At 43.4% G+C, this 24249-nt stretch overlaps 1 protein-coding gene across 1 annotated transcript in view; it reads right to left on the reverse strand.

Annotated features, from left to right (window-relative positions):
• Window positions 1–24249, reverse strand: part of LOC135197854 (spatacsin-like) — a 443463-nt gene that overhangs the window by 230727 nt on the left and 188487 nt on the right. The window contains 3 exon segments of the mRNA XM_064225036.1: window positions 10017–10100; window positions 10276–10359; window positions 10527–10711. Of these exon segments, the coding sequence (XP_064081106.1) occupies window positions 10017–10100; window positions 10276–10359; window positions 10527–10711 (353 nt within the window).

The raw sequence follows: 24249 nt of genomic DNA on the forward strand, positions 1-24249 counted from the left end.
TTGGACCCTCCCCCTGGTTGATTGCAATGAACTACCAACTGCATGTCCAAAACTAGCCTTAGATGAGGACTTTTTCGGGGGAAGCAGTTCTTCTTCAAGGTAAGAAATAACTGCCATTGCTTCCGAACGAAATTTATGTGGAGCTGGCGAAATTGAAACTGGACCAAGTCCCCTGAACCTGTTTGTGAACTGAGAATTATCCCCCCCACCCAGGACAGGGAGGCATCCGCATTTGTGAAAGGTGGTTAAACACTGGAAGGGGATATTAGAAGGGGTAACCCAGCCTTGGCTCAAGTTCTTTACTTTTGACCATGGTAACGGATGTTGATTGCGGAAGGATCTGTGGAATTACTTGACAACTTGTCTCGAGATTGGTGGTTTGTTTGCTCTCGATCGACCAAACCTCGATTTATATCTTTTAGCCTTGCGCTTTTTAGGAGGCTTACGGTATCTTTTGTTAGCCGAAAAGCAAAACTGAAGAGACCCTAGGATTTCTTTCCATGGTTTCTCCTTGATGTTTGTTTTTTTTTTTTTTTTGTTTTTTTCTTTGCATTTGAGAAAATTGCCTGACAGACTTTTGCTTATTTGCCTTCCGTTTGGGGCCACTGGAATTGACAGGATTGTGGGGAAGCACAAATCCCATTGGCTTCCCACGCCACTGGAAAACGAGACTCCGGGGTTAAGTCTGGGATTTCGTTTTTTTGTTATCGGGAACCCCAGATGTTCCAGAAAGGGTGAACTACCTTTTTGGTTGGTGGCTTTGAGACATTACTCGACAGTTGGGTGCCCAGATCAACCAAATCGTTCAAGGTATGCTGCTACCATTGATTCCCTGCGTTCTCAATTGCATGCACAACCCAACCATTCTGCTATTTTCGTGAATACCCTGGGGGCTACATTCAGACCGAAGGGCATCACTTTGAATGAGAAATGTCTGATTTCCTAGCCTGAATCCTAGGAATGGGCGGAAGTGTTCTGGCTAATAGGGATATGATAGTATGCGTACTGTAAGGTTCGATGGAGCATGGTGGACGGCTCCAACGCGGAAGTAAGGGTCCGTACTTGCGACGAGGGTAAGCATTTTCTTGAACTTGTCGCAACGAAATGAAAGAGTTTAGCTTTGACAAGTCCTAAGATTACCCTTCTTTTTGTTTTGAAGCCTTGTCTTTGGGCACGCTGAATAAGCGACCTTTTTTTTTGAAATTTTAAGATGCTTGACTCTCGCAAATAGCTCCTTTGTGAAGGGAGTTTACTCCGCGTAATCTGTTCAACTTCCTTTGATGGTATTTGGCGGAAATGATTTGATTGGAGGAGGATACTTTGATCCAACTCCAAACCCAATCCTTTGGACACTATGCTCTTGTGCCCAAATGTCTCGGAAACCCCCACCTGGGGTGACGGAAGAGGAACAGCCTCCCTACTACCATGGGGAGCTCAGTTGTTGATGGGTGCGGGTTGAACCACCACGCCTCCTCTGGAACTTGCCATGCTCCATTGTCGCCCTTCCTGCGCCACGCTGGCTGCGAAAGTCAGCCTCTTCGCCCTACCTTCTCGATTGCTTGTTAAATAGGGAGGGTAGCCCTGGACCTTCATTACGTAGGGTTGAAGGCCGGCGAAGAGGTGCGTAAGGAGGGGAGGTCGAAAGGTTGTGATTGAGGAGGACAGGCAAGGAAGGATGGGGCGGTTCTGTTAGAAACTAGCAGGTTGTCCACTGTTGGGTAACCGGGACGGCCACTCTGAACCAAAGTGCTGCTGTTGCTGGTGTTTTCTGGTAAGGCTGGAACCTTTTTACCAGACTGCTTTGGTTTCTTACCAGCAGTGGGACGGATTCTTGCTTCCTCTTGGATGAAATACCCCACCTAGCTCTAAGGCCTCCTGGTTGAGGCCTAAGCAAGCCTCGTGGTGTACTTCATTTTACAGCGGACTCTGGGAAGAGATACCGCTCCCCACATGCTTAGAAAAAGCCAGGAGTCTATTAGGCTCGTGCCCTAATAGGTGCACTCATGCAGAAACGTGCTTTCGGCAATTTCCTCCCTAGCTTGGAAGAAGTCCCGAAAGCATCCGTTCCTGAAAAACCGTTGCTGAAGCTGGGATTTGGCCACACAAGATCTTAAACAGAGTTCCGTAGCATATGATTGAGAGCAGCCATCTCCGTATGATCAGTGAATTGAGGGACCTGCCAAAACCATAGTTCGCGCGCTCGAACTCCGCCTGAATCAAGGAATCAGGCAGCCTTGGAAGCTTCTCGCCGAACTGGTCCATGGCGCAGTCCGGTTTGAGCTTGCCAAGCTGTGAACGTGGCTGGCAAGTCTCCCACAATTCTCCAAAAGCTGGGAAGAGCGGAGAAGTAGACTCCGCCTCCCTTAGCTGTGGCATGGGCTCATCTTGATGACTGCTGAAGAGTCCTCTCTACTATTTTCGTGCGAACGGAAGAGAAGCCTCCTCTTCCGTCGCAAAAATAGTTGAAAGGACTCTTATAGGCCTGGAGCTTGGTGTTTGTGCACTCCCAGTCCTCAAGGCAGTGAACCCATTCACCCCGTTGGGCATGATCCCTACTGTAGAGAACATCATCCCTAGAGATCTTGTCTTCCCTAGTAGAGCCGCTACGGTCAGCCTAGCATAGCCGATGAAAGGCTGCGTCAAACCCGGAGGATAAAACTCGAAGTCCTCAATCCTTCGAGTTCCACACTCCGGGATAGAGATCATACCATCCTAAATGGAGCGTAGGCGGCTACTCTCCATGGGTTCTCCATAGAGAAAGCTGGCAGAGAGTCGTTATGGGGGGGCGGGAGCTGGAAAAATACCAGCACTTGGGCACTGGGGGAGACTGGAAGGGGGACCTGAGAGAGCCCAGCTACTCGGTCCTCATTCTCTCTAACTCTGTTAGAGAGATCTTGGATGGACTGGCCTGATTGAGACAGAGGTGCTCGACAGTTGTGCGAACATCTGCTCAAATTTCGTCCCCAGGGCGGGGGAGACTTGCGAGCCGACCATCTCGCCCACCTGTTGCATCACCACTGCTGAGAAAGCAGTGGGATCAAAGGTGCTGGGGTCCGCTCCTCCCACCGGCGTTACCGGAGTGGATGCGGTGGAGGCCGGAGAAGGCATTGGCTCGGCGGGAGCGCGAGCCTTCTCCTTAGAAGCCTTGCTTCTAGAGCTCTTCGAGTAAGAAGAGCTCGGCTTGGCCTTCACTGCGTCAGCGTAAGAAGTCGAAGACTTCTTAGCCGAAGAAGACGATGATGACTTCTTAGAAGTCGTCTTAGTTAGAGTCTTCGGTTCTCTCTGTCCTTCACCTTGGGGGTACAGAGAGAGCGGGAGAGCGGGTAGGGATCTCAGATCCCACAAAGCCTTGGAAAGAAGCGCTTTGAAGAAGGGACAGGAGAAGATCCAGGAAACGCCCAAGGAAAAGACCTTGGGCGCCCGACACACCTACCTCAACCAACAACAAAATCCTCTGCCCCTACCGCCATAGGCTCGATGTTGAGGTCCAGGGAGGGTAGCGACGTCCGGGACCGACTCCTGTGTGGCTACGACCCCGAAAAGATTGCTGCATATCTTGCTGGATGGGAGGCTATGAGAGGGGGGCTGCGGACAAGGGGTCAACATACCCTGTTGACTTGCCCGCAGGGAAGATCTGGACGGCCAGCTTCTTGTCAAGGATGTAAGGCTGGGCCTTTGGCGGCGTTCTTCCCGAAAGCCGCCCACCCACGCTTTCAGGGTAGCAAGGGCGACCTCCCTCACACCAGTAGCCTGAAAGAAAAGGTGAGATGAGCTTCTAATGGCGGAAGGGCGGGGTTAACAAAACTTATGTCTAAGAGTTGTTAGTTAAATTGATAAAGAAGCCTATAATCGACTTACCCCCTCCACCAGCTGACTGAACTAGGTCGTAGCAGATGGCGCAGGCTTCCGGGTGCCAGACGATCATATCGTTGAATGGCGTGGCACATGGAGCGTGAGACCTGCACTCATCGTGGGCCGCAGGGGTCGTCGTTACTAACGTCGCGTTGCATCCCAGGACCTGACAGTTGGGTAGCCTGTAAGTGGAAAGATACCATGAGTATCAGGAAAACACTTACAGCCATAACAGTTGCTCCGCTGGTGCCGGAGGCGAGAAAGTTAGATTAAACCAGAGCCCCGCCATAATACGTGTGGTAACAGGTTGGTTGGTTTTGTCCTAGGCTATTGCTCCGCTGGCGCGGAGACAAGAGATAGAATCCAACCAGGTGTGGTGGTAAAAGGAAACCACGACGAATAATGGCGGGGATGGTAAACATATGTAGTAAAATTAAACAAATCATCGTAAAATTAGGGTATATCCTTAAAAATAACAATAATATCAAAACCTTTCTCCACCCGTCTACTAGAAGAGTGCTGCCCGGGTAAGAAGCAAGCTCCCTTCCGGTAGCGGGGGCGGGGGAGAGATGTAAGGATTATTAGTAGGCAAAGCAACCGACCACTAGTAGTGACCCCACCCCGCCCGCTGGCGAGCCAGTAATCTATAACCAAAGGTGCCCCGGCTGCGACGGAAGGCTCCGTTCGTTATAGAAAGGGAAGGTGGCCCTGAGCAACTGGGGAAGGGTGGGGGGGGCGGGGAGGGTCTCGGGGGTTAACACGGCGGGAGAGAGAGAGAGGGGGGGGGGTTGGCCTACTCCTCCCGTCTCAAACAACTACCCGCTCGGAGACTGGGTACCCTATGAGTGGTCGCCCTATACCCCCCGCTGGGAGGAACCCCTGGCCACTCAGAGAGAGAGGGAGGAAGGCAACTGAGGTTGTCATGACAACCAAGGGTCCCCCAGTGCCTCCCTACTACCATCCGGTAGGGAGGGAAGGGGAAGGGTAAGGTTGCGATGGGACACGTGACCGCAAGTGGCCTAAGCCAGCGAGCAACACAACCGTGGGAGGGGCCACGTGAACCAGGCTGTACCAATACATGGGACATGCACCTAGGCTAGCCTAACACCCTAAATAGAATAAAATTACATCGTAAAAGATGGAAAAGACACTTTTCCCTTTTAGTAGAAGAAAAAGAAGCCCAGGAGGAGGCAAACTGTTCCGAGGAACAGAAGCCTACTCGGAGCCAGCGATAGCCGATGAAGAGCAAGAGCCGGGATGCTGGGCTGGAACAATAATAATAGCCCTAAATACCAAACTAAGAGAAATGGTAAAGGGGCTAATCTAGCTAAAACTCGATGTAAAAAACGATGAACGTAATATAGTAAGCCCTTAAGTATAAGAAGTCCCAGTATGGAGGACCTCGGAATTCTTAACGAGGCAGCATGGCGCCGCACGAGACAACCGGGAAACCGTATATGACCTATTAGAAGGAAAAATACTGGTTCCCGGAAGACAAAAATACAGTTAAAACATTACTATGAGGCACTTAACTTAGCCGTTGCGATGGCAGAACGTTCCATGATGATGGTGATAAAATATCCCGTAAAAGGCACAAGCACAAAGAAAATGCGTCTGAACGCTAGCGCTAATGATTTAAGGATGTCCGCTCCGGGGCGCTGCTGTCCGTGGCCGTCCTCTAGTAGTAGTAGTAGCGGCCGCATCGCCCGTGGTATCAGCTCTCTCTTGTGGGATTTCTGATTGGAAGTTCTAATTGGTGAATGTCTCGTGGTAGTGTTCCCACTCGCCCTATTACCATAACCGACACTTCTTTTTAAGACCGTGAGGCGAGTCAGTTTTTACTGACATTTTCTTAATTTTTTGTTTTTCTCTGGTATTTTAGATTAATTTTACCTAGAAGAATGATATTAAGGATCCTTTCATAGGCCGACACGAGCTGAGCCAGAAATATATATATATATATATATATATATATATATATATATATATATATATATATATATATATATATATATATATATATATATATATATATATGTATATATATGTATATATATATAAATACTATAAAATATATATATATATATATATATATATATATATATATATATATAATATTATTGTATGTATGTATATATATATATATATATAATATATTATATTATGTATGTATATGTAAATAATATATATATATATATATAATATATATATATATTATATATATATATATATATTATACAGTATAATTATATAATATATATATATATATATATATAATATATATATATATATATATATATATATAGTGTGTATATATATATTACATACCATTTATTGGTGGACTCCGTTAATGCAGTCTGGTTTTATGGGGTTTGTCTAGTGCCATAAAATTGGTGATTTATGGCAACATAAAGGGCTGAGTTTTGGTTATTGGTGCCATAGGTGCCAATAATTGAGTTATAGTGCGATAACGTACCTAACAGAGGTTCTATTAACTGATTATCAGCGCTGTTAATCTAAAATCGGCGCCATAAGTGCCATAAATCGCCAAGTTTCGGTTAAAAGAAGTTTTTGCTTTTCAGCACCCCGCTGAGAATAGAACCCCTGCCCATAACTGGGGACTGCCTGCATGTATACGTGAGAGAGAGAGAGAGAGAGAGAGAGAGAGAGAGAGAGAGAGAGAGAGAGAGAGAGAGAGAGAGAGAGAGAGAGAGAGAAGAATTTTTAGTAAATTTATGGGAGATGGCAAGGACTAACAACAATACAACATTAGCCAAGAACTTACTGTAGCAAATAATTTTTTATCATAAACATATTTGTATGTAATCATGAAAATACTAACATGATGTGAAAACCTAGCTTTCAGTTTGGAGCTACATACGTGTCCCGTTGTTCTAAACTACCTGCATATTTTAGATATGTTCTACGCAATAGTAAAATCGTAAAATACATACCCGTACAGTAAATATTTTAAAATCATCTTACTACACCAGAAAATATCAATATACATAAGATGTAGGCACAGAATGATGCGCAAAGTTACATAGGCCAAAGAAAACTTGCGTCTGAATGGTAGGGGATACTGAAGAATAACGGTTGTTGGCTGGTACATAATTTTGCAACAAGACTTTAAAATGATATTAGGGTGTTCTGGGGTGATATTTTGAGGTATATTTTGTTTGAACTGTCAAGTTTGGTAATGAACTGTTAAAATAGGCAGTTACATACATTTTAGGGGTGTATATAGCCTACTTAGTAGCAGTAGTGGAGAGTACTGTAATGTAAGGTTACTTTGGGTGCTTTAGGGTGCATTTGTATTTGAAATGTTTCTTGAATGATAATTTAAGGTACATTTTTGTTTTAACCAACAAATTGAGCAGTGAACTGTTAAAATAGACAGTTGTAATTATTTTAATTTAAGAAATACTGGGTATTTGGCAGTTATAAGCCAGTTACAGGCGGTCCCCGGGTTACGACGGTTCCGGCTTACGACGTTCCGAGGTTACGACGCTTTTTCTTAAATATTCAATGGAAAAATCCGTCCTGGGTTACGACGCTTGTTCCGAGGTTACGACGCTGACGCTTCCGACGCTCCGAGTTAACGACGCTTTTAAAAAACTCATACTATGATAAAACTCCTTTATAGTTTAGCACAGTATATTAATAAAAATAAGTTTCTGGTTAGATTACAACAAAAATTTTGAGGTTATGATGATTTTCGACACTTTTTATGTCGTATTTTTCTATGTTTTTTAGTGACGCCTCATATGCGGAACTGGTTTCCGAGCGAATGAATACATACTAGCTTGCGGTGCGCAAAGTTTACATATAACAGTCCAAAAGCACAAATAATGAAAAAAATCATTGCTTGTTTCCAGTAATAATAACAAAACGAAGTTTCTGGTTAGATTACAATGAGAGAGAGAGAGAGAGAGAGAGAGACTGAGAGAGAGAGAGAGAGAGAGAGGAGAGAGAGAGAGAGAGAGAGGCGTCTTCCGACGCTCCGAGTAAGGACAGAGAGTGTTCGTTTCGTTAAACGGCCTATGACTCATGCCAGTAAATGTTTTGTTGATACTAATAATATAAGCCTATTTAAAGATACGTTTACTTTAATTAGTCTATATGATACGTAAATAGTAATCAACTGTTCTTGTAGCCCTCAAGATTTGGCAAAATCGAACTATCCAAAGAGAGACATTATCCAGTACACTGGAACCTTGACATACGAATTTAATTTGTTCCGTACCATCGTCGTATATCAAAACAGTTGTATCTCAAAGCATTTTTTTCCTTCCCATTTAAAATAAGTAATATGTATTAATCCGTTCTAGCGGTATGAAACCACACCTAAACACAGCTAAATTACATATAATATACACAATTTATACACAAATAAACGAGTAATAACACACAATGATAAAATAACATAGCAATGTGATAAATGATAATAAATGTTAATAAAATAAATTAAAAAAAAGAAAGGAATTTTACTTACCACAACGAAAGATGACGTGAGGCCAGCAGGGGGAAGAGGTAGGGAAGGGTGGCAGGGAACGATTTGTTCTCTTTTTATTTACGTATGTACACTAATAACTACGTAATAAACACAAATGAAATAACATTGCTAAACTAATTTTTATTTTTTTATTTTAATCAGTTTGTAGTTTAGAAATAATGGGTGATGCCTTTGGAAGGTTTTATGCTTTGCTATAATTTCATGTTTTGCTTCCATCGAAATCATTTTCTTGGGTTTTTTTCCTTATCACCTGCTTTGTCTTTAGCTTTGAGACCCATGGTTAATAATAAAATAGACAAAATAACACGAAAAATAGGCGCAAATACAACGAACTAAACAACGACGTGTTAACATGCAGCACCAACAAACAAACAGACTGAACGCCATTTATCGGTCGCCTATACAACTAAACCACTCATCGCAAAATCGTATCTCAAATATTTCGTTGTATATCAAAGCTTATATTTTCGCAAATTTTCGGTTTGTATCTCAAAACATTCGTATATTAGGCAATCGTTATGTTCAAAGTTCCAGTGTAATTTGATCAGAGAGAGAGAGAGACGCCTTGGCAACAATGGTCACCGTCTCGGGGATTGACGTAACATTTATTTTCTGAACAGATAGGACAGAGAAGTGTTCGTTTCATTAAACGGCCTCTGACTCATAGCAGGAAATGTTTTGTTGATACTAATATATAAGCCTATTTAAAGATACGTTTACTTTAATTAGTCTATATGATACGTAAATAGTAATCAGCTGTTCTTGTAGCCCTCAAGATTTTGGCCAAAAATTTTCACTCCAGGTTGTACATAAAACTTCCAAGAATGTAGTGTCACCAGAGGATTACAATAGTTTTTACCTTCAAGAACCAGCATTCTTTTATGAAAATAACTCCAGGTTGTACATAAAACTACAGGAAACAACATGTAGTGTAACCAAAGGATTACAAGTAAGTTTTTTATAACTTTTTATTAGTTTAAGACATATTTCCAACGTCGTTCCGGCTTACGACGATTTTCGGCTTACGACGCGTCTCAAGAACGGAACCCCCGTCGTAACCCGGGGACTGCCTATTGGCATTTTTAGAGGGGATTTTTGCATTTCCACAGCAGGTTCTAGAACCTATTCCCACGTAAAAGTGGGGGAGAGTTGTATATAAATATATCTTTATTACTTTATTTTTGTACTATATTTTCATGTCAGTGAGGAACCTTTTATAGCTAATTTATACTTATTGCATTAAGTTTTTATTTTTGTGGTCTGACTTTTTGAACATGATATGATAGTGCAAAATCATTTATCTGCATAAAAGTACACCACAATTATCATAAGAAGGATACCAACTTTACACAGAACAATCAAATAAAGATAACAGACAAATGCAGTCAGCAGGAAATTTTGTGACTTAGGAACTGACAAACATAAAAATCTCAGGGGGTAGATTATTATAATACTAGTAGAATAATATGTAATGGATTTTTTACAATTTGCTTTTAATATACCTTTAATCTAACTGTAATTTCTTTCAATTGCTGAATCTTAGACAGAACAATGACTAGTTTAACACTCATCTTCCCATGCAATACCTTCGTGCAGCATGAAAAGTACTTTCACTTCTAAAAATAAACAAATAAATGTATATGCTCACAAGGTATTGTTCGGCTAATCCCTTATTGTCTGCACCTTCCTCAGGAAGCTGAAGCTGTTCTACACTCCGGAGATAAAAGGACACCTGTGGGAAAAAGAAATGTTGAATTCTCATATAATCAACTCAATACTGCTTCAGATTACATCTATCAATTAATCAACTGTATAATCAAAACATAAATATTTCCAGTATACAATATATAAGACAAATTTTCAAAAACTATTGAGAGGGGCACAACACAAATATTTGCTCGTCTAACCTGCTCCTTCATCTGTAAAACCATCTGTGATATGCTTTCATTATCAACATAATGCAGTACATTAGCCATTTCTTCTTGTATATTCTGAAACATCAATAATTATCAGTTATAAAAAGAACAAAATGCTGCAAACAAAATGCTAATACAATAAAAAAAAAACTTTAAAATACTAATTTAATCTTGTATGTAAGCCATGGTACAATATAAGCACAGAATATTTAATAATTTTCCTTTTCCATAGAACTACTTACCATGAAATGATGTTCAGCCATATTCTTTATAGCTAATGCCAAAGAGTATGAATCAGCATTTTGTGCATAATCAGTAATGTAACTAAGAATTAAATCAGCCAGTTTGCCATATTGCTGGGCTCGCATTTCTGCTAATCCAACCCAACCCTCTTGGTGATTGCATGAAGAAAGAAACACATTTAACCCTAAAATAGAAATAAAGAACATGAAACTATATTACATAAAATTATAGTTTGAATTTTATATTAACAATAATTCTGTAAGAAACTAATACATCATTACTTTGCACAAATGACCTTTGTTTATAAAAAAGTTTCGGGTGTGTCTCCCAAGCTTAGTAGATCCTATAGATTTTTAGGTCAACGTAGTATCTTTGCAGATGAGCACAAGCTTGGTAATACCGTGCCTGTTCCAACTCTCCAAAGTTGCCAAAATATTACAATTTTTTATTAATTTGTATTTTTCATAGCTAACAAACCTGAGGTCTTAACAACAGGATAAATCTTCTGGCACCAGCTGGAAACCAGTTAAAAACAATCAAAGATTGTAAATGCAAGGAATCTGTGGCATCTGGTAAACGATGCTTAGTTGAGTTGGAAGCAAGTCAATAGAGTGCACTTAAATCCAGTGACGAATCAGTCTTTCTTTCAAGCCAGGATGAAATATAAGATGGGCGGCTAGAGGTGAGTAGTAACTGTAAAGACCTCAAGTTTGTTAGCAATGAAATATATAAATTAATAAAAAATTTGTCATTTGTTCATAAGCAAAACAAACCTTTGACCTTAACAATGGGATAGACTCATAATTGGAGGGAGGTACGAGAATTCTGAACCAACTGGAGGTTCAGCACACCTAATCATTCATCTTAGAAATTAGTTTGCTAAAGAAGAGGACCTAAACTTTCGAGATGTTAGATATGTGGATATCTAACACTCTGTCCACTGGGCTCAAACACGATGAAATATGACCACATTCATTGCATTCATGGAATTCCAAAAGAACTACATCTGTTTGAGCAACAAATCATATCAGCCACAAGAAACGGGTTTGTCACCACTCCTCACTCCTCTTGTTGGAGAGAGGAGTTTAAGCTACTGAGAAGCAGATTTGCATGTTGCATGGAACATGAAAATTTCTGCAACAGTATGGATGCAAAGCTCATCTGCACCAAGCCAGTTCCAGCGTATGAAGATTCTATTCTTCAAACTGCCTGTAGATATGAAGAAAGGAGAAAAGGGAAAGAGAAGGCCAATCAACTCCTTCATTCCCTCCTGCATACAATCATCTTAGGTAAGATACAAACTGTCCTGCCAGGGGCTCTGGATGAGTCACACATGTTGAACAGCCACCACTGGACCCAAGCAAAATGTGTCCAAGGATCTGTGGGCAATGTTCTTCATGCAGAAGAAGGTGAAAGTGGTTTGACACAGTTATGAACCAGCATTTACATCCTATGAACAGATAAGTACATACTTTAAAATGCTGAGGAGGAACATACTTCTCTGGTATCAAGCACTTCTGCATGCGCCCAATCGGTGGCTGAACTTGATGATGAGGAGTTGACTTGTCTAATCACCTCATAAGAAAACCAAAAGGGTGTTCTAGGACACCTCTTTCTTGACCTGTCCTGTATTAACATGAAATCTACGACAACTATCCTCTAGGAAGTGAAACATTCAGATAACAACACAGTGCTTGAGGGGACCCTGAGGTTTTCTAACCCTTCCAAGGAAGCCTAGGTCAGAAGGAGTATTGCTTCCAAAGTCAGTTTCCACAGAGATGGTTGACGCATTGGCTCAAAGGAGGTTGAGAGAGAACACTTAGTACCACAGTAAGGTCCCAACTGAGTAGGGTTCCATATTGAGTACCAGAGTAAGTCCCAAGTAGAAGGTCTGAGGTTCCTAGGTGAACAAGACTTCTCCAAGCTCTTAAACCACACCGAGAATTCTGAGGGTGAACAGAGGTCTGCATCCTTCAGATGAACTAATCACAAGTAAGTCTTGTAGTTCCTTGTCAGTATCAACAGAAAGAACCTCCTCTGTTCTGAAAACATTCAGACGATCTTGTCTACTTAACAGGAACTCTGATTGGAGATAAACCCTTTCGATGACACCAATCACAGCAGCAAACAGCTCATCTTGTATACGGTTGACTAAGGTCCTCTGAAGCAATAGCCCTACATCTGTGTCACTGTTCCACAGGAATGATTTCCCGAAAGAGAGATATATTACCGACTCCTGACATTGAAAACATAAAGACCCTAGTGACTGGTGGCATCTCTCCACAAGACTGGCTAAGAAGGTTGTGCTTATGAGGAATCTCAGCTTGGGTTTACAAGGAGCTACTGGGGTTAACCTAAGACTTTGAAGCTTGACAAGGGAGTTGCCCTAATTCACACTGCTGAATCTGTTCCTGTACTCGGGAGCCTCCTCTGAAGGTTAGGGTGCTCATCTCAAAGAGCTCCTGGCCTCGGGGGCATGGAGCGTACAGGACAACTAAGTCGACATCAGGGTGTTGGAGATGAACACGACTTTCCTGGGACTTTACAAGATTCGAGGAAGAGAAATGGGGCACTATTGTTTAACCTCCCAGAATTCCCAGAAGACAGAAAGGAGTACTCTGCTCTAACGAACAAATGTGGGACCATGAAAAGAAGACTTCTAGCTCCATGTCGCAGTAAACAGGAGAGACAACAGGATAACCCAAGGGGATGTCCTATGACAAAATACTCAGTGCAGATATGTTCTAAATATCCTACTGTCAACTTATGCATTGTCAAAGTAATTGCACTGTAGACAGGGGAGAAGTTCTTGAGCAGCCAAAGAAACATACCTCCTTTGCTATGAGGTGATCTTTTATGATGACATACGAGGCAGACGTCCTATGATGATAGAAAACAGGCACCCCCTTTTTGAATAGGGAACCACCAAGGCAACGTTCCTGAGCAAAGTAGCGCAGAGCTGAGACGGATCTTCAATCCTGCAGAGACAAGAACACTATGATACGTATTGAGATACATTACTGATCTGGTTACTTGGATATAAAAGGTAGGTTAAACTAGGAATCAAACCCAAGCTAACCTAACCTAATCCTAAACTCCTGAAGAAATCAAAGAGCAGGTCTGATAAGCAGAGCAAGTCCAATAAACATAAGCTCAAACCAACTAGGCTAGGCTACAAACTTCAACACTTAGTCTAGGATAAGATGGAGAGATATGTTTGAATAAGCTAAGCTAGGCCTAGGATCTAACCACTTTAGGCTAGGCTAAGTCAGTAGGGAAAGGTTCACACTAGCTCCCCTACTGTAGGCTAGTCTAGGCTACCGTAAGAACATAACCACTTGGGCTAAGCCAGGATAAGAATCTAACCACTTGTTAGGCTAAGAATTCAAATTCAGGCTAAGCTAACATGGAAAGGAAGGTTCAAACGAACTAGGCTAGGCTAAGAACTCGACTATTTAGGCTAGGATACGATGGTTAACCCTTAATGGATGGGTTGCTCCTCAGGTTACGTAGTAATGACAGGTTTGGGGTGGTGGACGGATTAATCCTGTAGATAAACAATATTAAATGCCATTGATTTGGAAAAAAACGGGCGAGAAAGAGGTGCCAATACTTCTATAGCCCATAAATTCACTAATGGCAACTTTTACATAGGCTAGCACCACAAATCGGGCATCTCAGGACTTTAGTTCAGCTTCTAACTTCAAGGGGGAATGTATTATGTCTCACATAATGTCTTTTTGCAAATTTGCTCATAAAAGGGATTTTGACGAAGGAAAAATCTATTTCTGGGCAACGACCTGTGTCGCCCTGTGAAATGGTTCCTTTGATACTATTTCTGAAGAATAAATATTGCTATTCATCCTAGAGAAAAAAGAAACAATATAATGCCAAGATAAATGGCTCGCTCACTTCTTATAGAAGTGTCGGTATAGTAAGGAGCGAGTGGAATCACTACCAGAGGTCCCTTGCCATTTAGCTTCTTCCTTCGACAAAACCCCGAACTACGGAGGAGCCGTGCTACAGCTCCCGGTCTACTACTACCGTGAGCGCCTCCGACGCCTGAGACGTCATTCCTGAAGATAGCCTCCAAGCTTGGGGTAAGCTGGGTGAGGATAATCTAACTACAGGGTGGGGTTTCACAGGGCGACACAGGTCGTTGCCCAGAAAATAGATTTTTCCTTCGTCAAAATCCCTTTTCTGGGCTTGACCTGTGTCGGCCTGTGAAATAGTACCAGAGAATGCCAAACAAGTTGAGGAACAGTACAGATAAATTAAAAAGGTAAAGTTAAACACTTGTAAGGTTAATAGTATAATAATCAACTAAAATTACAGTCTTACCCTAAGGGAAGTATAAGCCCTAAAACACGGGTTATCACTTAAAATTAGTTAGCCTAACAACAAACAATAACAATACAGGTTAGGCAAAGACAAGATATAAGTTGATATATACAAAAGAATGGAACTGAATCCGATTAGAATGATGAACAAAAGCAAACTCAAGGTAACCCAATACATGGAGGCGACTAAACCTAAGTAAGGGTGGACAATGGGGCAGGCAGGTAGAAGGGAAGGCTACAAGAAGTTATAGTAAAAATTAAGAATCAGGAGAAGAAACTGTGTTTCCAGCTGCCACTGCTGGAAATTTTGAGGGCTTCTAAGGGTTTTAGGTAGTGCCGTTTGAAAACTGTCGGAGATTTCCAGCCTGTATACTTCTTAAGATCGTCAAAATTCATGTGTTGGAAATAATTAATAGATGTGGCCACCGCCCTAACATCGTGGGCCCGAGGAAAGGACTCTGGATTGGCCTGTTTAATGAAGTATAAAATTTGTTTGCCTGATCCCTTTTAGGGATAAAGTACCACCCCCGTTCCCTTCTAATGAACAATGGGCCTGAAGATTTCAGAGTTGTTCTGCTTAGGTAGGCTCTTAATGAGTTGACCGACAAAGGGAAATGTCTTGAGGTAGTGGTAGGATTTTCCACGAGGACCATCTGTCCTGTGGGTCTTCATTTTTGGCTAGAAAATGGCGATCTGGGGATAAGAGGACTTCCCCTGAGGGGAGGAACTCAATGTGGCCTGGTTCCCTTGATAAAGCTGACAGTTCTGATATTCTAGCTCCGGAGGCTAAACTTAATAAGAATAGGGTTTTTCCTCAGGAGGGATATATAATTGCAAGAGTCATTGTTAATGTCCGAGGCCAGTTTGAGGACATCATTTAAGAACCAAGAGACTGATTTAGGTCTCGTTGATGGTCTTAATCTAGCACAAGCTTTTGGTATGGACGTAAAGTACGAATCCGTAAGGTCTATGCTAAACCAAATTGGAAGATCTTTTTAAGAGCTGATTTGGTCGTAGTGATAGTGCTTGCTGCTAAGCCTTTCTCAAACAATGATCTGAAGAAAGTTATGGCTAGGTTCGTTGTCATGACTTGAGAATTTGACAACTTAAGGAACTCTGCTAGTTTCTTGACAGATGAATCATATTGTCGGAGAGTAGATTCTCTTTTATCTGATTCCAAGAATGAGATATTCTGGGGATCAATTTCTGCATTCCTCATGGCTGCGAATTTCAGAAAATCCATAAAGTTAGGGTTTTCTGAATTCTTGAGGAAGCGGACACAGTTCTGAGTTTTGCACTAACTGGGTTAGTTTGGGGTTGGGAATCCGTAGTGGTCGGAGTCTCAACTCTAGGAGTAGAGGGAACCAATTGCTCTTGGGCCAGTTGGGAGCTACTAGAGCTACTTGGCCTTTGAATGTCCTGAGTTTGTCTAAAACTTTCATGAGAAGGTTCACCGGAGGGAAGAGGTAAATATTCTTCCATTCGTTCCAATCGAGGATCATTGCATCCGTAGCGTATGCTAGAGGATCGAGGTTGGGTGCCACGTAACAAGGGAGTTTGTGGTTTGACTCCGTGGCGAAGAGGTCTACTTGGAGTCCGGGGACTTGTAGACTGATCCAATTGAATGAACTCCTGTCCAGTGTCCACTCCGATTCCAACGGAGCGGAGCGTGATAGAGCGTCTGCCTACTACGTTCTTAGGACTCCTGCCAGGTGAGTGGCTGACAGGTGCCATTTGTTTTTGCATGCCAGAGAAAAGATGGCTATCATGACATGGTTCAAGTGGCTTGACTTGGATCCGCCCCTGTTGATGCAGTGTACTACTACTGCACTGTCCAGAACTAATTTGAAATGAGAGTTCTTGGCGGACGGAGTCGTTTCAGTGTGAGGAATACTGCCATGGCCTCCAGTACATTGATATGTAGCTGGCGGAATGTTAACGACCAAGTTCCTTGAACTTTTTCGTACTGGGAGTATCCTCCCCACCCTGTTAGTGAGGCGTCTGTGTGGATCACTAATGATGGAGGGGGAAAACTGTAGAGGAATTGCTTTTGAAAGGTTCTTTGTCTCCGTCCAGGGGCGGAGACGTTTCCGTAAGATTGCTGGGATAAAGGCTAGTTTGTCCCGTGATCTGCAATTCGCTCTTGAGCGCCATACTCTGTTTTATATCTTGAGTTTGGCTCTGAGCAGAACGTCTGTGACTGATGCAAACTGGAGTGAGCCCAGGATCCTCTCCTGGCACCTCCTGGATGTTTGTTGTCGTTTGAGAAATTGTTTTTGTAGCTCTTGCAATTTCTTTCCTTTTCAACGACGGAATTGATAGAGTGTGCGATTGTAAGTCCCACTGAAGGCCTAACCACTGGAATCGAGATTCCGGTGTTAGTCTGGACTTGGTTTTGTTTATTTGAAAACCTAAATGTTCCAGGAATTTGATCACTCTGACCGTTGCTTCTTTGCATTCTTTGGGGTTCTTTGCCCAAATAAGCCAATCGTCCAGATAAGCCACTAACATTATTCCCTGTTTCCTTAGCTCTTGCACTACTGCTTCCGCCAATTTGGTGAAGATCCTGGGGGCTATGTTGAGCCCGAATGGCATTACCTTGAAGGGAGTAGATCTGTTGCCTAGTTTGAAGCCTAGGAATGGACGGAAGTGTCTGGCTATGGGAACATGATAGTAGGCATCTGTAAGATCTATAGAGGTTGTGACGGCCCCACGGGGAAGTAAGGTCCGTACCTGCGAAACGGTCAGCATCCTGAACTTGTCGCAATGAATGAATAAGTTCAGATGGGACAAGTCTAAGATGATTCTTCGGTTTACCGAGTCTTTCTTTGGCACGCTGAACAAGCGTCCTTGAAATTTTAAATTGTTGACTCTTGAGACTACTCCTTTGAGAAGGAGGTCTTCGGTATACTCTACCAATTCCGTTGTTGGTGCTGATAGAATCTGTTGGTTGGAGGAGGGCCCTCTAGCCAACTCCAACCTAGTCCCTTTGTTACTATACTTTGAGCCCAAGGGCTGAACCCCCACCGCTGGCGGAAGAGGTACAGCCTCCCTCCTACCTTGGGATTCTCACTGCTGGTTTGCCGAGGGGCGGCCACCTCTTGCTCCTCGGAAACCTCTTCCCCTGTTAGCAGCCCTGCCGGATCCTCTGAATCGAGAGGCACCTCTTGCTCTACTGCCTCTCGCAAACCTATTGAAAGCCTGAAAGTTCTGGCTTTCATAGTTGGAATTGTAGGCTGGCGAGACAGCAAAAGGAAGTGGAGGGTTGAGATTGCTGGGACTGAGGGGTCAGAACAAGGTATTGTTGTTGACCCTTTGACGATGGTTGCCCTTGTGATGCTGGGACTGCCTGAACCAACGTTTGTTGAGAAGGCTGGAAGGGAGAGAACTTCCTTGGTTTCTTCTTGTTCCTTGGGTTAGGACCAGAAGATTCCTGCCTCCGCTTTGCTACCAAGTCCCCACCTGACTTTGAGGCACTGGTTGACCTTAGAAGCCTCATGAAGGACTTCTGCTACTACTGGTGCTGGAAAGAGGTCCGTTCCCCAAATTGAGGAAGCAATCAGTTTTATTCGGTTCATGGCGGATAGTAGCTTCCCGGCCAAAGGAACGTGCTTCCTACAATTTCTCCTGGCTATGAGGAAGTCGTAAAGGTCACACTGCATGGTGTGCAGCAGACCTTTAGCCAAAACTTTAAATAACGGCTCTTGTTGGTATACAAGAGCCGTCATCTCCGCCATAGTCATGGAGGAAAGGGATCTCGCGAGCCTAGTCCGGGCGTCGTACTCCATCTGGATGAGAGAGTCCGACAACCTGGGGAGTCTCTCACTAAAGAGAGAGGTGGCACAGTCCGCCTTTAGTTTTCCTACTGAGAAAGTAGGAACTGCCCCTTCGAAGTACGTCTCGGAGCCTGGGACTAAGAGAAGGTGGGTTCCGTCTCTCGTAGTTGAGGCAGGGGCTCGTCTTTCAGGGCGGCCTGAAAGGTTGCTTCCACTACCTTAAGGGTCAGTGGTAGCGGAGTCCCTTCCACCGGAGTAAAAATGGTGAAAGGACTCCTAAAGGCTGTGATGCGGGTGTTTTCACACCCCCATTCTTCCAGACTTCTCATTAGAGTCTGCTGTGCCTGTTCCCTCGGAAGGATACTGTTTTCCTTGGGAACCTTGTCCTCTCTCATCATCGCTGCTTCCGTTAGTCGGACGTAGCCAATGAATGGTGGTTGAAGGTCTCTGGGGTGGAACTCGAAGTCCTCACGCCTTCGTTTAGTTCCTATGCCTTCGATTGTCAACATTCCGTTGACAAACGGGGCATACGAAGCGATCCTCCAAGGGTTGGCCGCCTTGAATTCCGGCAGTTGGCTGGAATCTGGCATTGGAAGAGGAGAAGGTGGCACAGATAGAGGGGAACCTGCCGCAATCGAGGTTTGGATCCCTCGGCGATGGCATTCTCCTGAGCGGCCAGCCGTTCCGCCAGCGATTGGATCGACTGGCCGGAAGACGTAACAGAACTGGAGAGCTGGGAGAGCACCGAGCCGACCTTGTTGTCAACCAAGGCCCCTACGATCACTCCCACCTGCTCCAGAATGTTAGCCGAAAAGGATTCGGGATCAAAAAGAGGGACTTGAGCCCGATCCTTACGTGATCTATGTTTGGGGGACCTCGACGCAGAGGAAGAGGCCTCCCTTGACCTAACTGATCCGGGGTGGTGAGCCGGAGTTATAGTGTCTGTCAGGATGACCGATTTCTTGGGGAGAGACTTTTTAAGTTTCTCCTCGGTCATCTTAGCCTTGGGATCACTGAAGTAGCCTTAGGGGAACGGACAGACCGCTGCTCTTCAGTGAAGCCCCGGAAAGAAGTGGAAGTAGAAGGATCAGTAGAAGGTGATGGAGAAAGGGAATTCAGGAAAGGGCCCTGAGAACCCACAGGATCTGCCCCTACTTACACCTTACCTGTACCCATGGAGTCAATAGCCATGGGTTCAACGTCGAGGTTCATTGCCGCAACGTCTTCTGCAACGTCCTCTGGGAAATCCCCCTCCTGTAGGGAGATCATGACTTGAAGGTCGGCCAGCAAAGGGGCGGCCGCTATCGGGTCCACCACTGATCCTTTCTTGGCTCCTGGGAATATTAGGTCCGCCATATCCTGGGTAAGAATGTAGGGGCGGCCCTTAGAATTCCGGCCAAAACCCCCTACCCAACAAGCTTTGAGAGTCGACAAAGCTTTCTTCTTTTCTTCATCAGAACCCTGTAAAAAAGGGTCTAGAGTTAGGGAGAGGATAGGGGAGGAATTTGTCTGTTTGTTTTGTTTGATAATTATATGAATATGTGTCCTCATATGTGAAAGGTATTAATATAACAACAAGTATTCCAGGTGACGAATGAATGAAGAAAGTGCTAAGAAAACTTACTACTAGTGAGGCATCTCCTACTAGCAAGTAGCAGGTTTGGCAAGCTTCATGATGCCAAACGATAAAATCCTCCACTTTCACTGCACATCCTGCATGAGAACGGCATACTATATGGCCGCACGGGTCTTGGAGGATGGCACTGCACCCAATCTCCTGGCACAACATCTGTAAGTCAAAGGATACATGAGTACCAATGACAACCTCCGGTGGAATAATATGCAAACTATCCGTGGTGCCGGAGTAGGACCGACGGATAGAGATCTACGTATGAATATTACGTAGAAAAATTACGAGGGGGGAAGAAAGTCTCTGCCTCCGCCTAAGCTCACTTGTCATATGACTAAAAATAGACTCCGTAGGGCCCGGAGTTCTCCGTATGGCCCGGAGTTAATTAATATTGAGTGAGCAATGTCAAACTTCTAACGAAGCAAGGGGATATACGAGAGCGTAAATAAAAAAAACGGCCCCCGAGTAACGCAAAAGATTCTAAACATTAAAAAATAACACAAAATAAAACAAAATAAAAACCCCTTATATCAGTAAGTGCTCGTGTGAACTATCCTAAGTGGATAGGAAACCCAGTGGTTCCCTCCCCCCTCTTCTATTGTTCGGGTAGCAGGCGGGATAGGGACACCTGCCGGACTGAACTGAGGGGGAAAGAGTAGGGAAGAATGTGGGGTAGGGGAGCCCTCCCCTGAGCGGCCAGTTAAGGACGGAGAAGAAGGGGGGAGGAGGTCCCGAGCCCCCGAGGCACGTGACGAGTGAGAGTACCAGTAGGGGAGGGGAGATCCCCACCAGTCCCGTGAGTCACCCCCTCTCATGCAGACTCGGACGCTAGCTGTGAGAAACGAGTCATCACCCATCGACGTGGATGGCAATGTATGGAGGGGGGGGAATGGGGGGACGGGAGGGGGACCCCGTAACCGGGTGGCTCACCGTGATAAACCGGTGGTCTTCCCAGCCAGGTGAAAGATACGAGGTGGGGAAGAACCGTCGGAACAACATCAATATCACTGATATAAATAGGATTATTTATAATAATCAATCAAATAAAATTAAAGCGATATCTTAAAGCTAGACTAACACGGGAACACGAAGCTAAGCAAACAGAAAATTAGGTTAATCGCCGATCCGAAGAAAGGGGTATGTTAGCCTAATTTAACCTCTAGTTCAAGAAAACGGGGGGCAGGCTAATCACCAATCGACAATTGGGGTATGAAAGCCTAACTTAACGGTAAAATAAATTATAACAGGGAAGCTAATCGCCATACCGAAGCATGGTGTATGTTAGCCAACCTAGTACCTATAATATTATTTAAAGGTAATCAGGAACTAGAGAAGGAAAGAGAGACATCAGAATAATTTAAGATGAATATGACTCTCAATCGTGACTGATAAAACTCCTAACAATGTAAGGCGTAGCTAGACTAAGGTCCGAAACGTGCGGTCGGAGCGTGCCCCGTGGAGGCCTAACTAAAAAACTAACTGCATAAAGATATAGAGACTATGTATAAGTAACCATATCTAAAGTACTGAGAAAAAGGGAAATCTCTAACGGTATGGAAGACCGAAAGAGATAACCCGTACCGCCATGCGGTCGAGGGGCATACCGGCCGATAAGGCTCCGAATATGTATAAAACACGAAGATCATCATAAAATGAGATCAGTAACAAACACAGTACTTAACTTAGAAGCAGAAGTTGAAGACATCTTGAAAATAAATCCAAATAAATCCAAATAGAGCGAAACACAGCACCGAAAAAATTTTAACGTTTGGTGTAACGCGCGCTATCGAAGGAATGACGTCTCAGGCGTCGGAGGCGCTCACGGTAGTAGTAGACCGGGAGCTGTAGCACGGCTCCTCCGTAGTTCGGGGTTTTGTCGAAGGAAGAAGCTAAATGGCAAGGGACCTCTGGTAGTGATTCCACTCGCTCCTTACTATACCGACACTTCTATAAGAAGTGAGCGAGCCATTTATCTTGGCATTATATTGTTTCTTTTTTCTCTAGGATGAATAGCAATATTTATTCTTCAGAAATAGTATCAAAGGAACCATTTCACAGGCCGACACAGGTCAAGCCCAGAAATATACCAAAGGGTTGCTGTTGGTTTTTGTTCTTCTCTTTTACAATAGGAATGTAATTTTGCAAAGAAAAGTCCAAAGAAATATTAGAAAAAAACATGTAATAATAAATTTACGTAAATATTTTAACAAAAATGCTAAGAATTTGATACTGATTTTATTTCTTATCTGTTTTGATATTGCGTGAGCTGTGATTATAATTTTACAAAATGAAATAAAATGATTTATTAGAAAAAACATATATGGTGAAGGTAGGTTTGACTAGCTAGGCTAGGCCAGGTTAAGAACTCAACCACTTAGGCTATGCTTGGTTAGAAAGAGCAGTACGTAGTTCTTCATCCTTCCTTCGCCTTGAGGCCTTCTTGGTTTAAACCCAAGTACCTAACCAGTTGAGTAGGTCTGAATTCCAAGAATAAGTGTCAGGTCAATATTCATGTACGAACAATTAAAATGTAAATAAACGATGAAACGAGAATTCTTCCTACCTGTGAAATGCTGAAGTCTTGGGTGAACATAAAGACATTCAATTCCCACAATGAAGCCCATCCACACTTGATTGAATGAAACCATTGATTTGCAGTGGACGATACAACAGTTGAAGGTCAATGTCATATGTTGAAGACATGGAATATCTGTCTGAAGCTATTAAGGGAAATTCTGTCATTCTTTTGCTGTGGCCAAAAGGCATTGCACAGTTGTGTTGAATTACTGTTGGGTAGGTCATTATCTCTTCCACCAGAAGGACTACTCTCTCCAATGGTGGAATCAGATCTTGAATTCACCTTTGACAGGGGAGAAACAAGCACGTGGCTGAGCGATAAATCACTTACATGGTTGTGCGACAAATCATATGCACAGTCAAGTGGCGAAACATGTGCATGACCGTGCAACAAATCACGAACACAGTCGTGCAATGTCAAATGATGCATGTATGTCAGGAAGATCACACACTTTGCCTAGATGAGTCTCGACCCCTGAATCTGGAAGGTGAACGACAAAAGTAGGATCTCCATCACGTACCTGGTCATGCAACGAATCATGCACACTATCGTGCAATGAGTCATATACACGGTCAAGCAATGAATTATGTACAGTCATGCAACAAAACACATACAAGGTCGTGCAATGAATAATGTTCAAAGTCGTGTGATGTTGAACAATGTACTTGTGAACATCTGGGAGAATAAGACAAATGCCTAAACTTCTTGGTCACAGGATGAAGAAGCACTACCATGATGAGACACACGATTGACAACAACTCACGTCCAAGATCATTACTAGAAACACGTCCATGGGGATGAAGAAGAGGCGAGCTGAAGTTTCTGGAAGAGAAGAATGTCTAGGAGGTCCTGGAACACCAACCTGAGAGGGGACCAAGTTCAAATTCTTAATGGGAGTCTTGTCATCCTACGCCAACTTGAACAAGGCTGAGGGGATGCTGTAGAATCTTCATGGTTACTTCAAACTGGAGAGAAACAATGAATCAGAGTTCCTAAGAAAACTGAGAGTGGGAAGCATAATGAAGTCTTAGATTTCTATGCAATCAAAGAACTCAGACGAGCAAACAATCCCTGAACAAGACAATGGTTGGTTGCTCGCTCTACCCAAGTGTCCGTTCAAACAAGGGAGAAGATACTAGTTAGGGAAAATTTGTGAACTAACATCATGAGACTTAGGTTACCTCTTCAACTCGCCAAATCTGAGGAAATCATGCACCAGGTGCTGAGATTTGTAGGAAATTGGAGAGAAGCTTGTTGATGGATTGCGAGCACCAAAGAAGAAGGCGAAGATGGCAAAAATCTCTTCCTTTGTCTCCTACAGCAACCGGAGGGCCTCCCCATTACATGTACACGTGAAGAAAAGCGAAGAATTTACTAAGAAAATCCATTGCTGAAGGT

The sequence above is a fragment of the Macrobrachium nipponense genome, chromosome 21 (genome assembly GCF_015104395.2).
Source record: "Macrobrachium nipponense isolate FS-2020 chromosome 21, ASM1510439v2, whole genome shotgun sequence".
In the NCBI taxonomy this organism is placed as follows: domain Eukaryota; kingdom Metazoa; phylum Arthropoda; class Malacostraca; order Decapoda; family Palaemonidae; genus Macrobrachium; species Macrobrachium nipponense.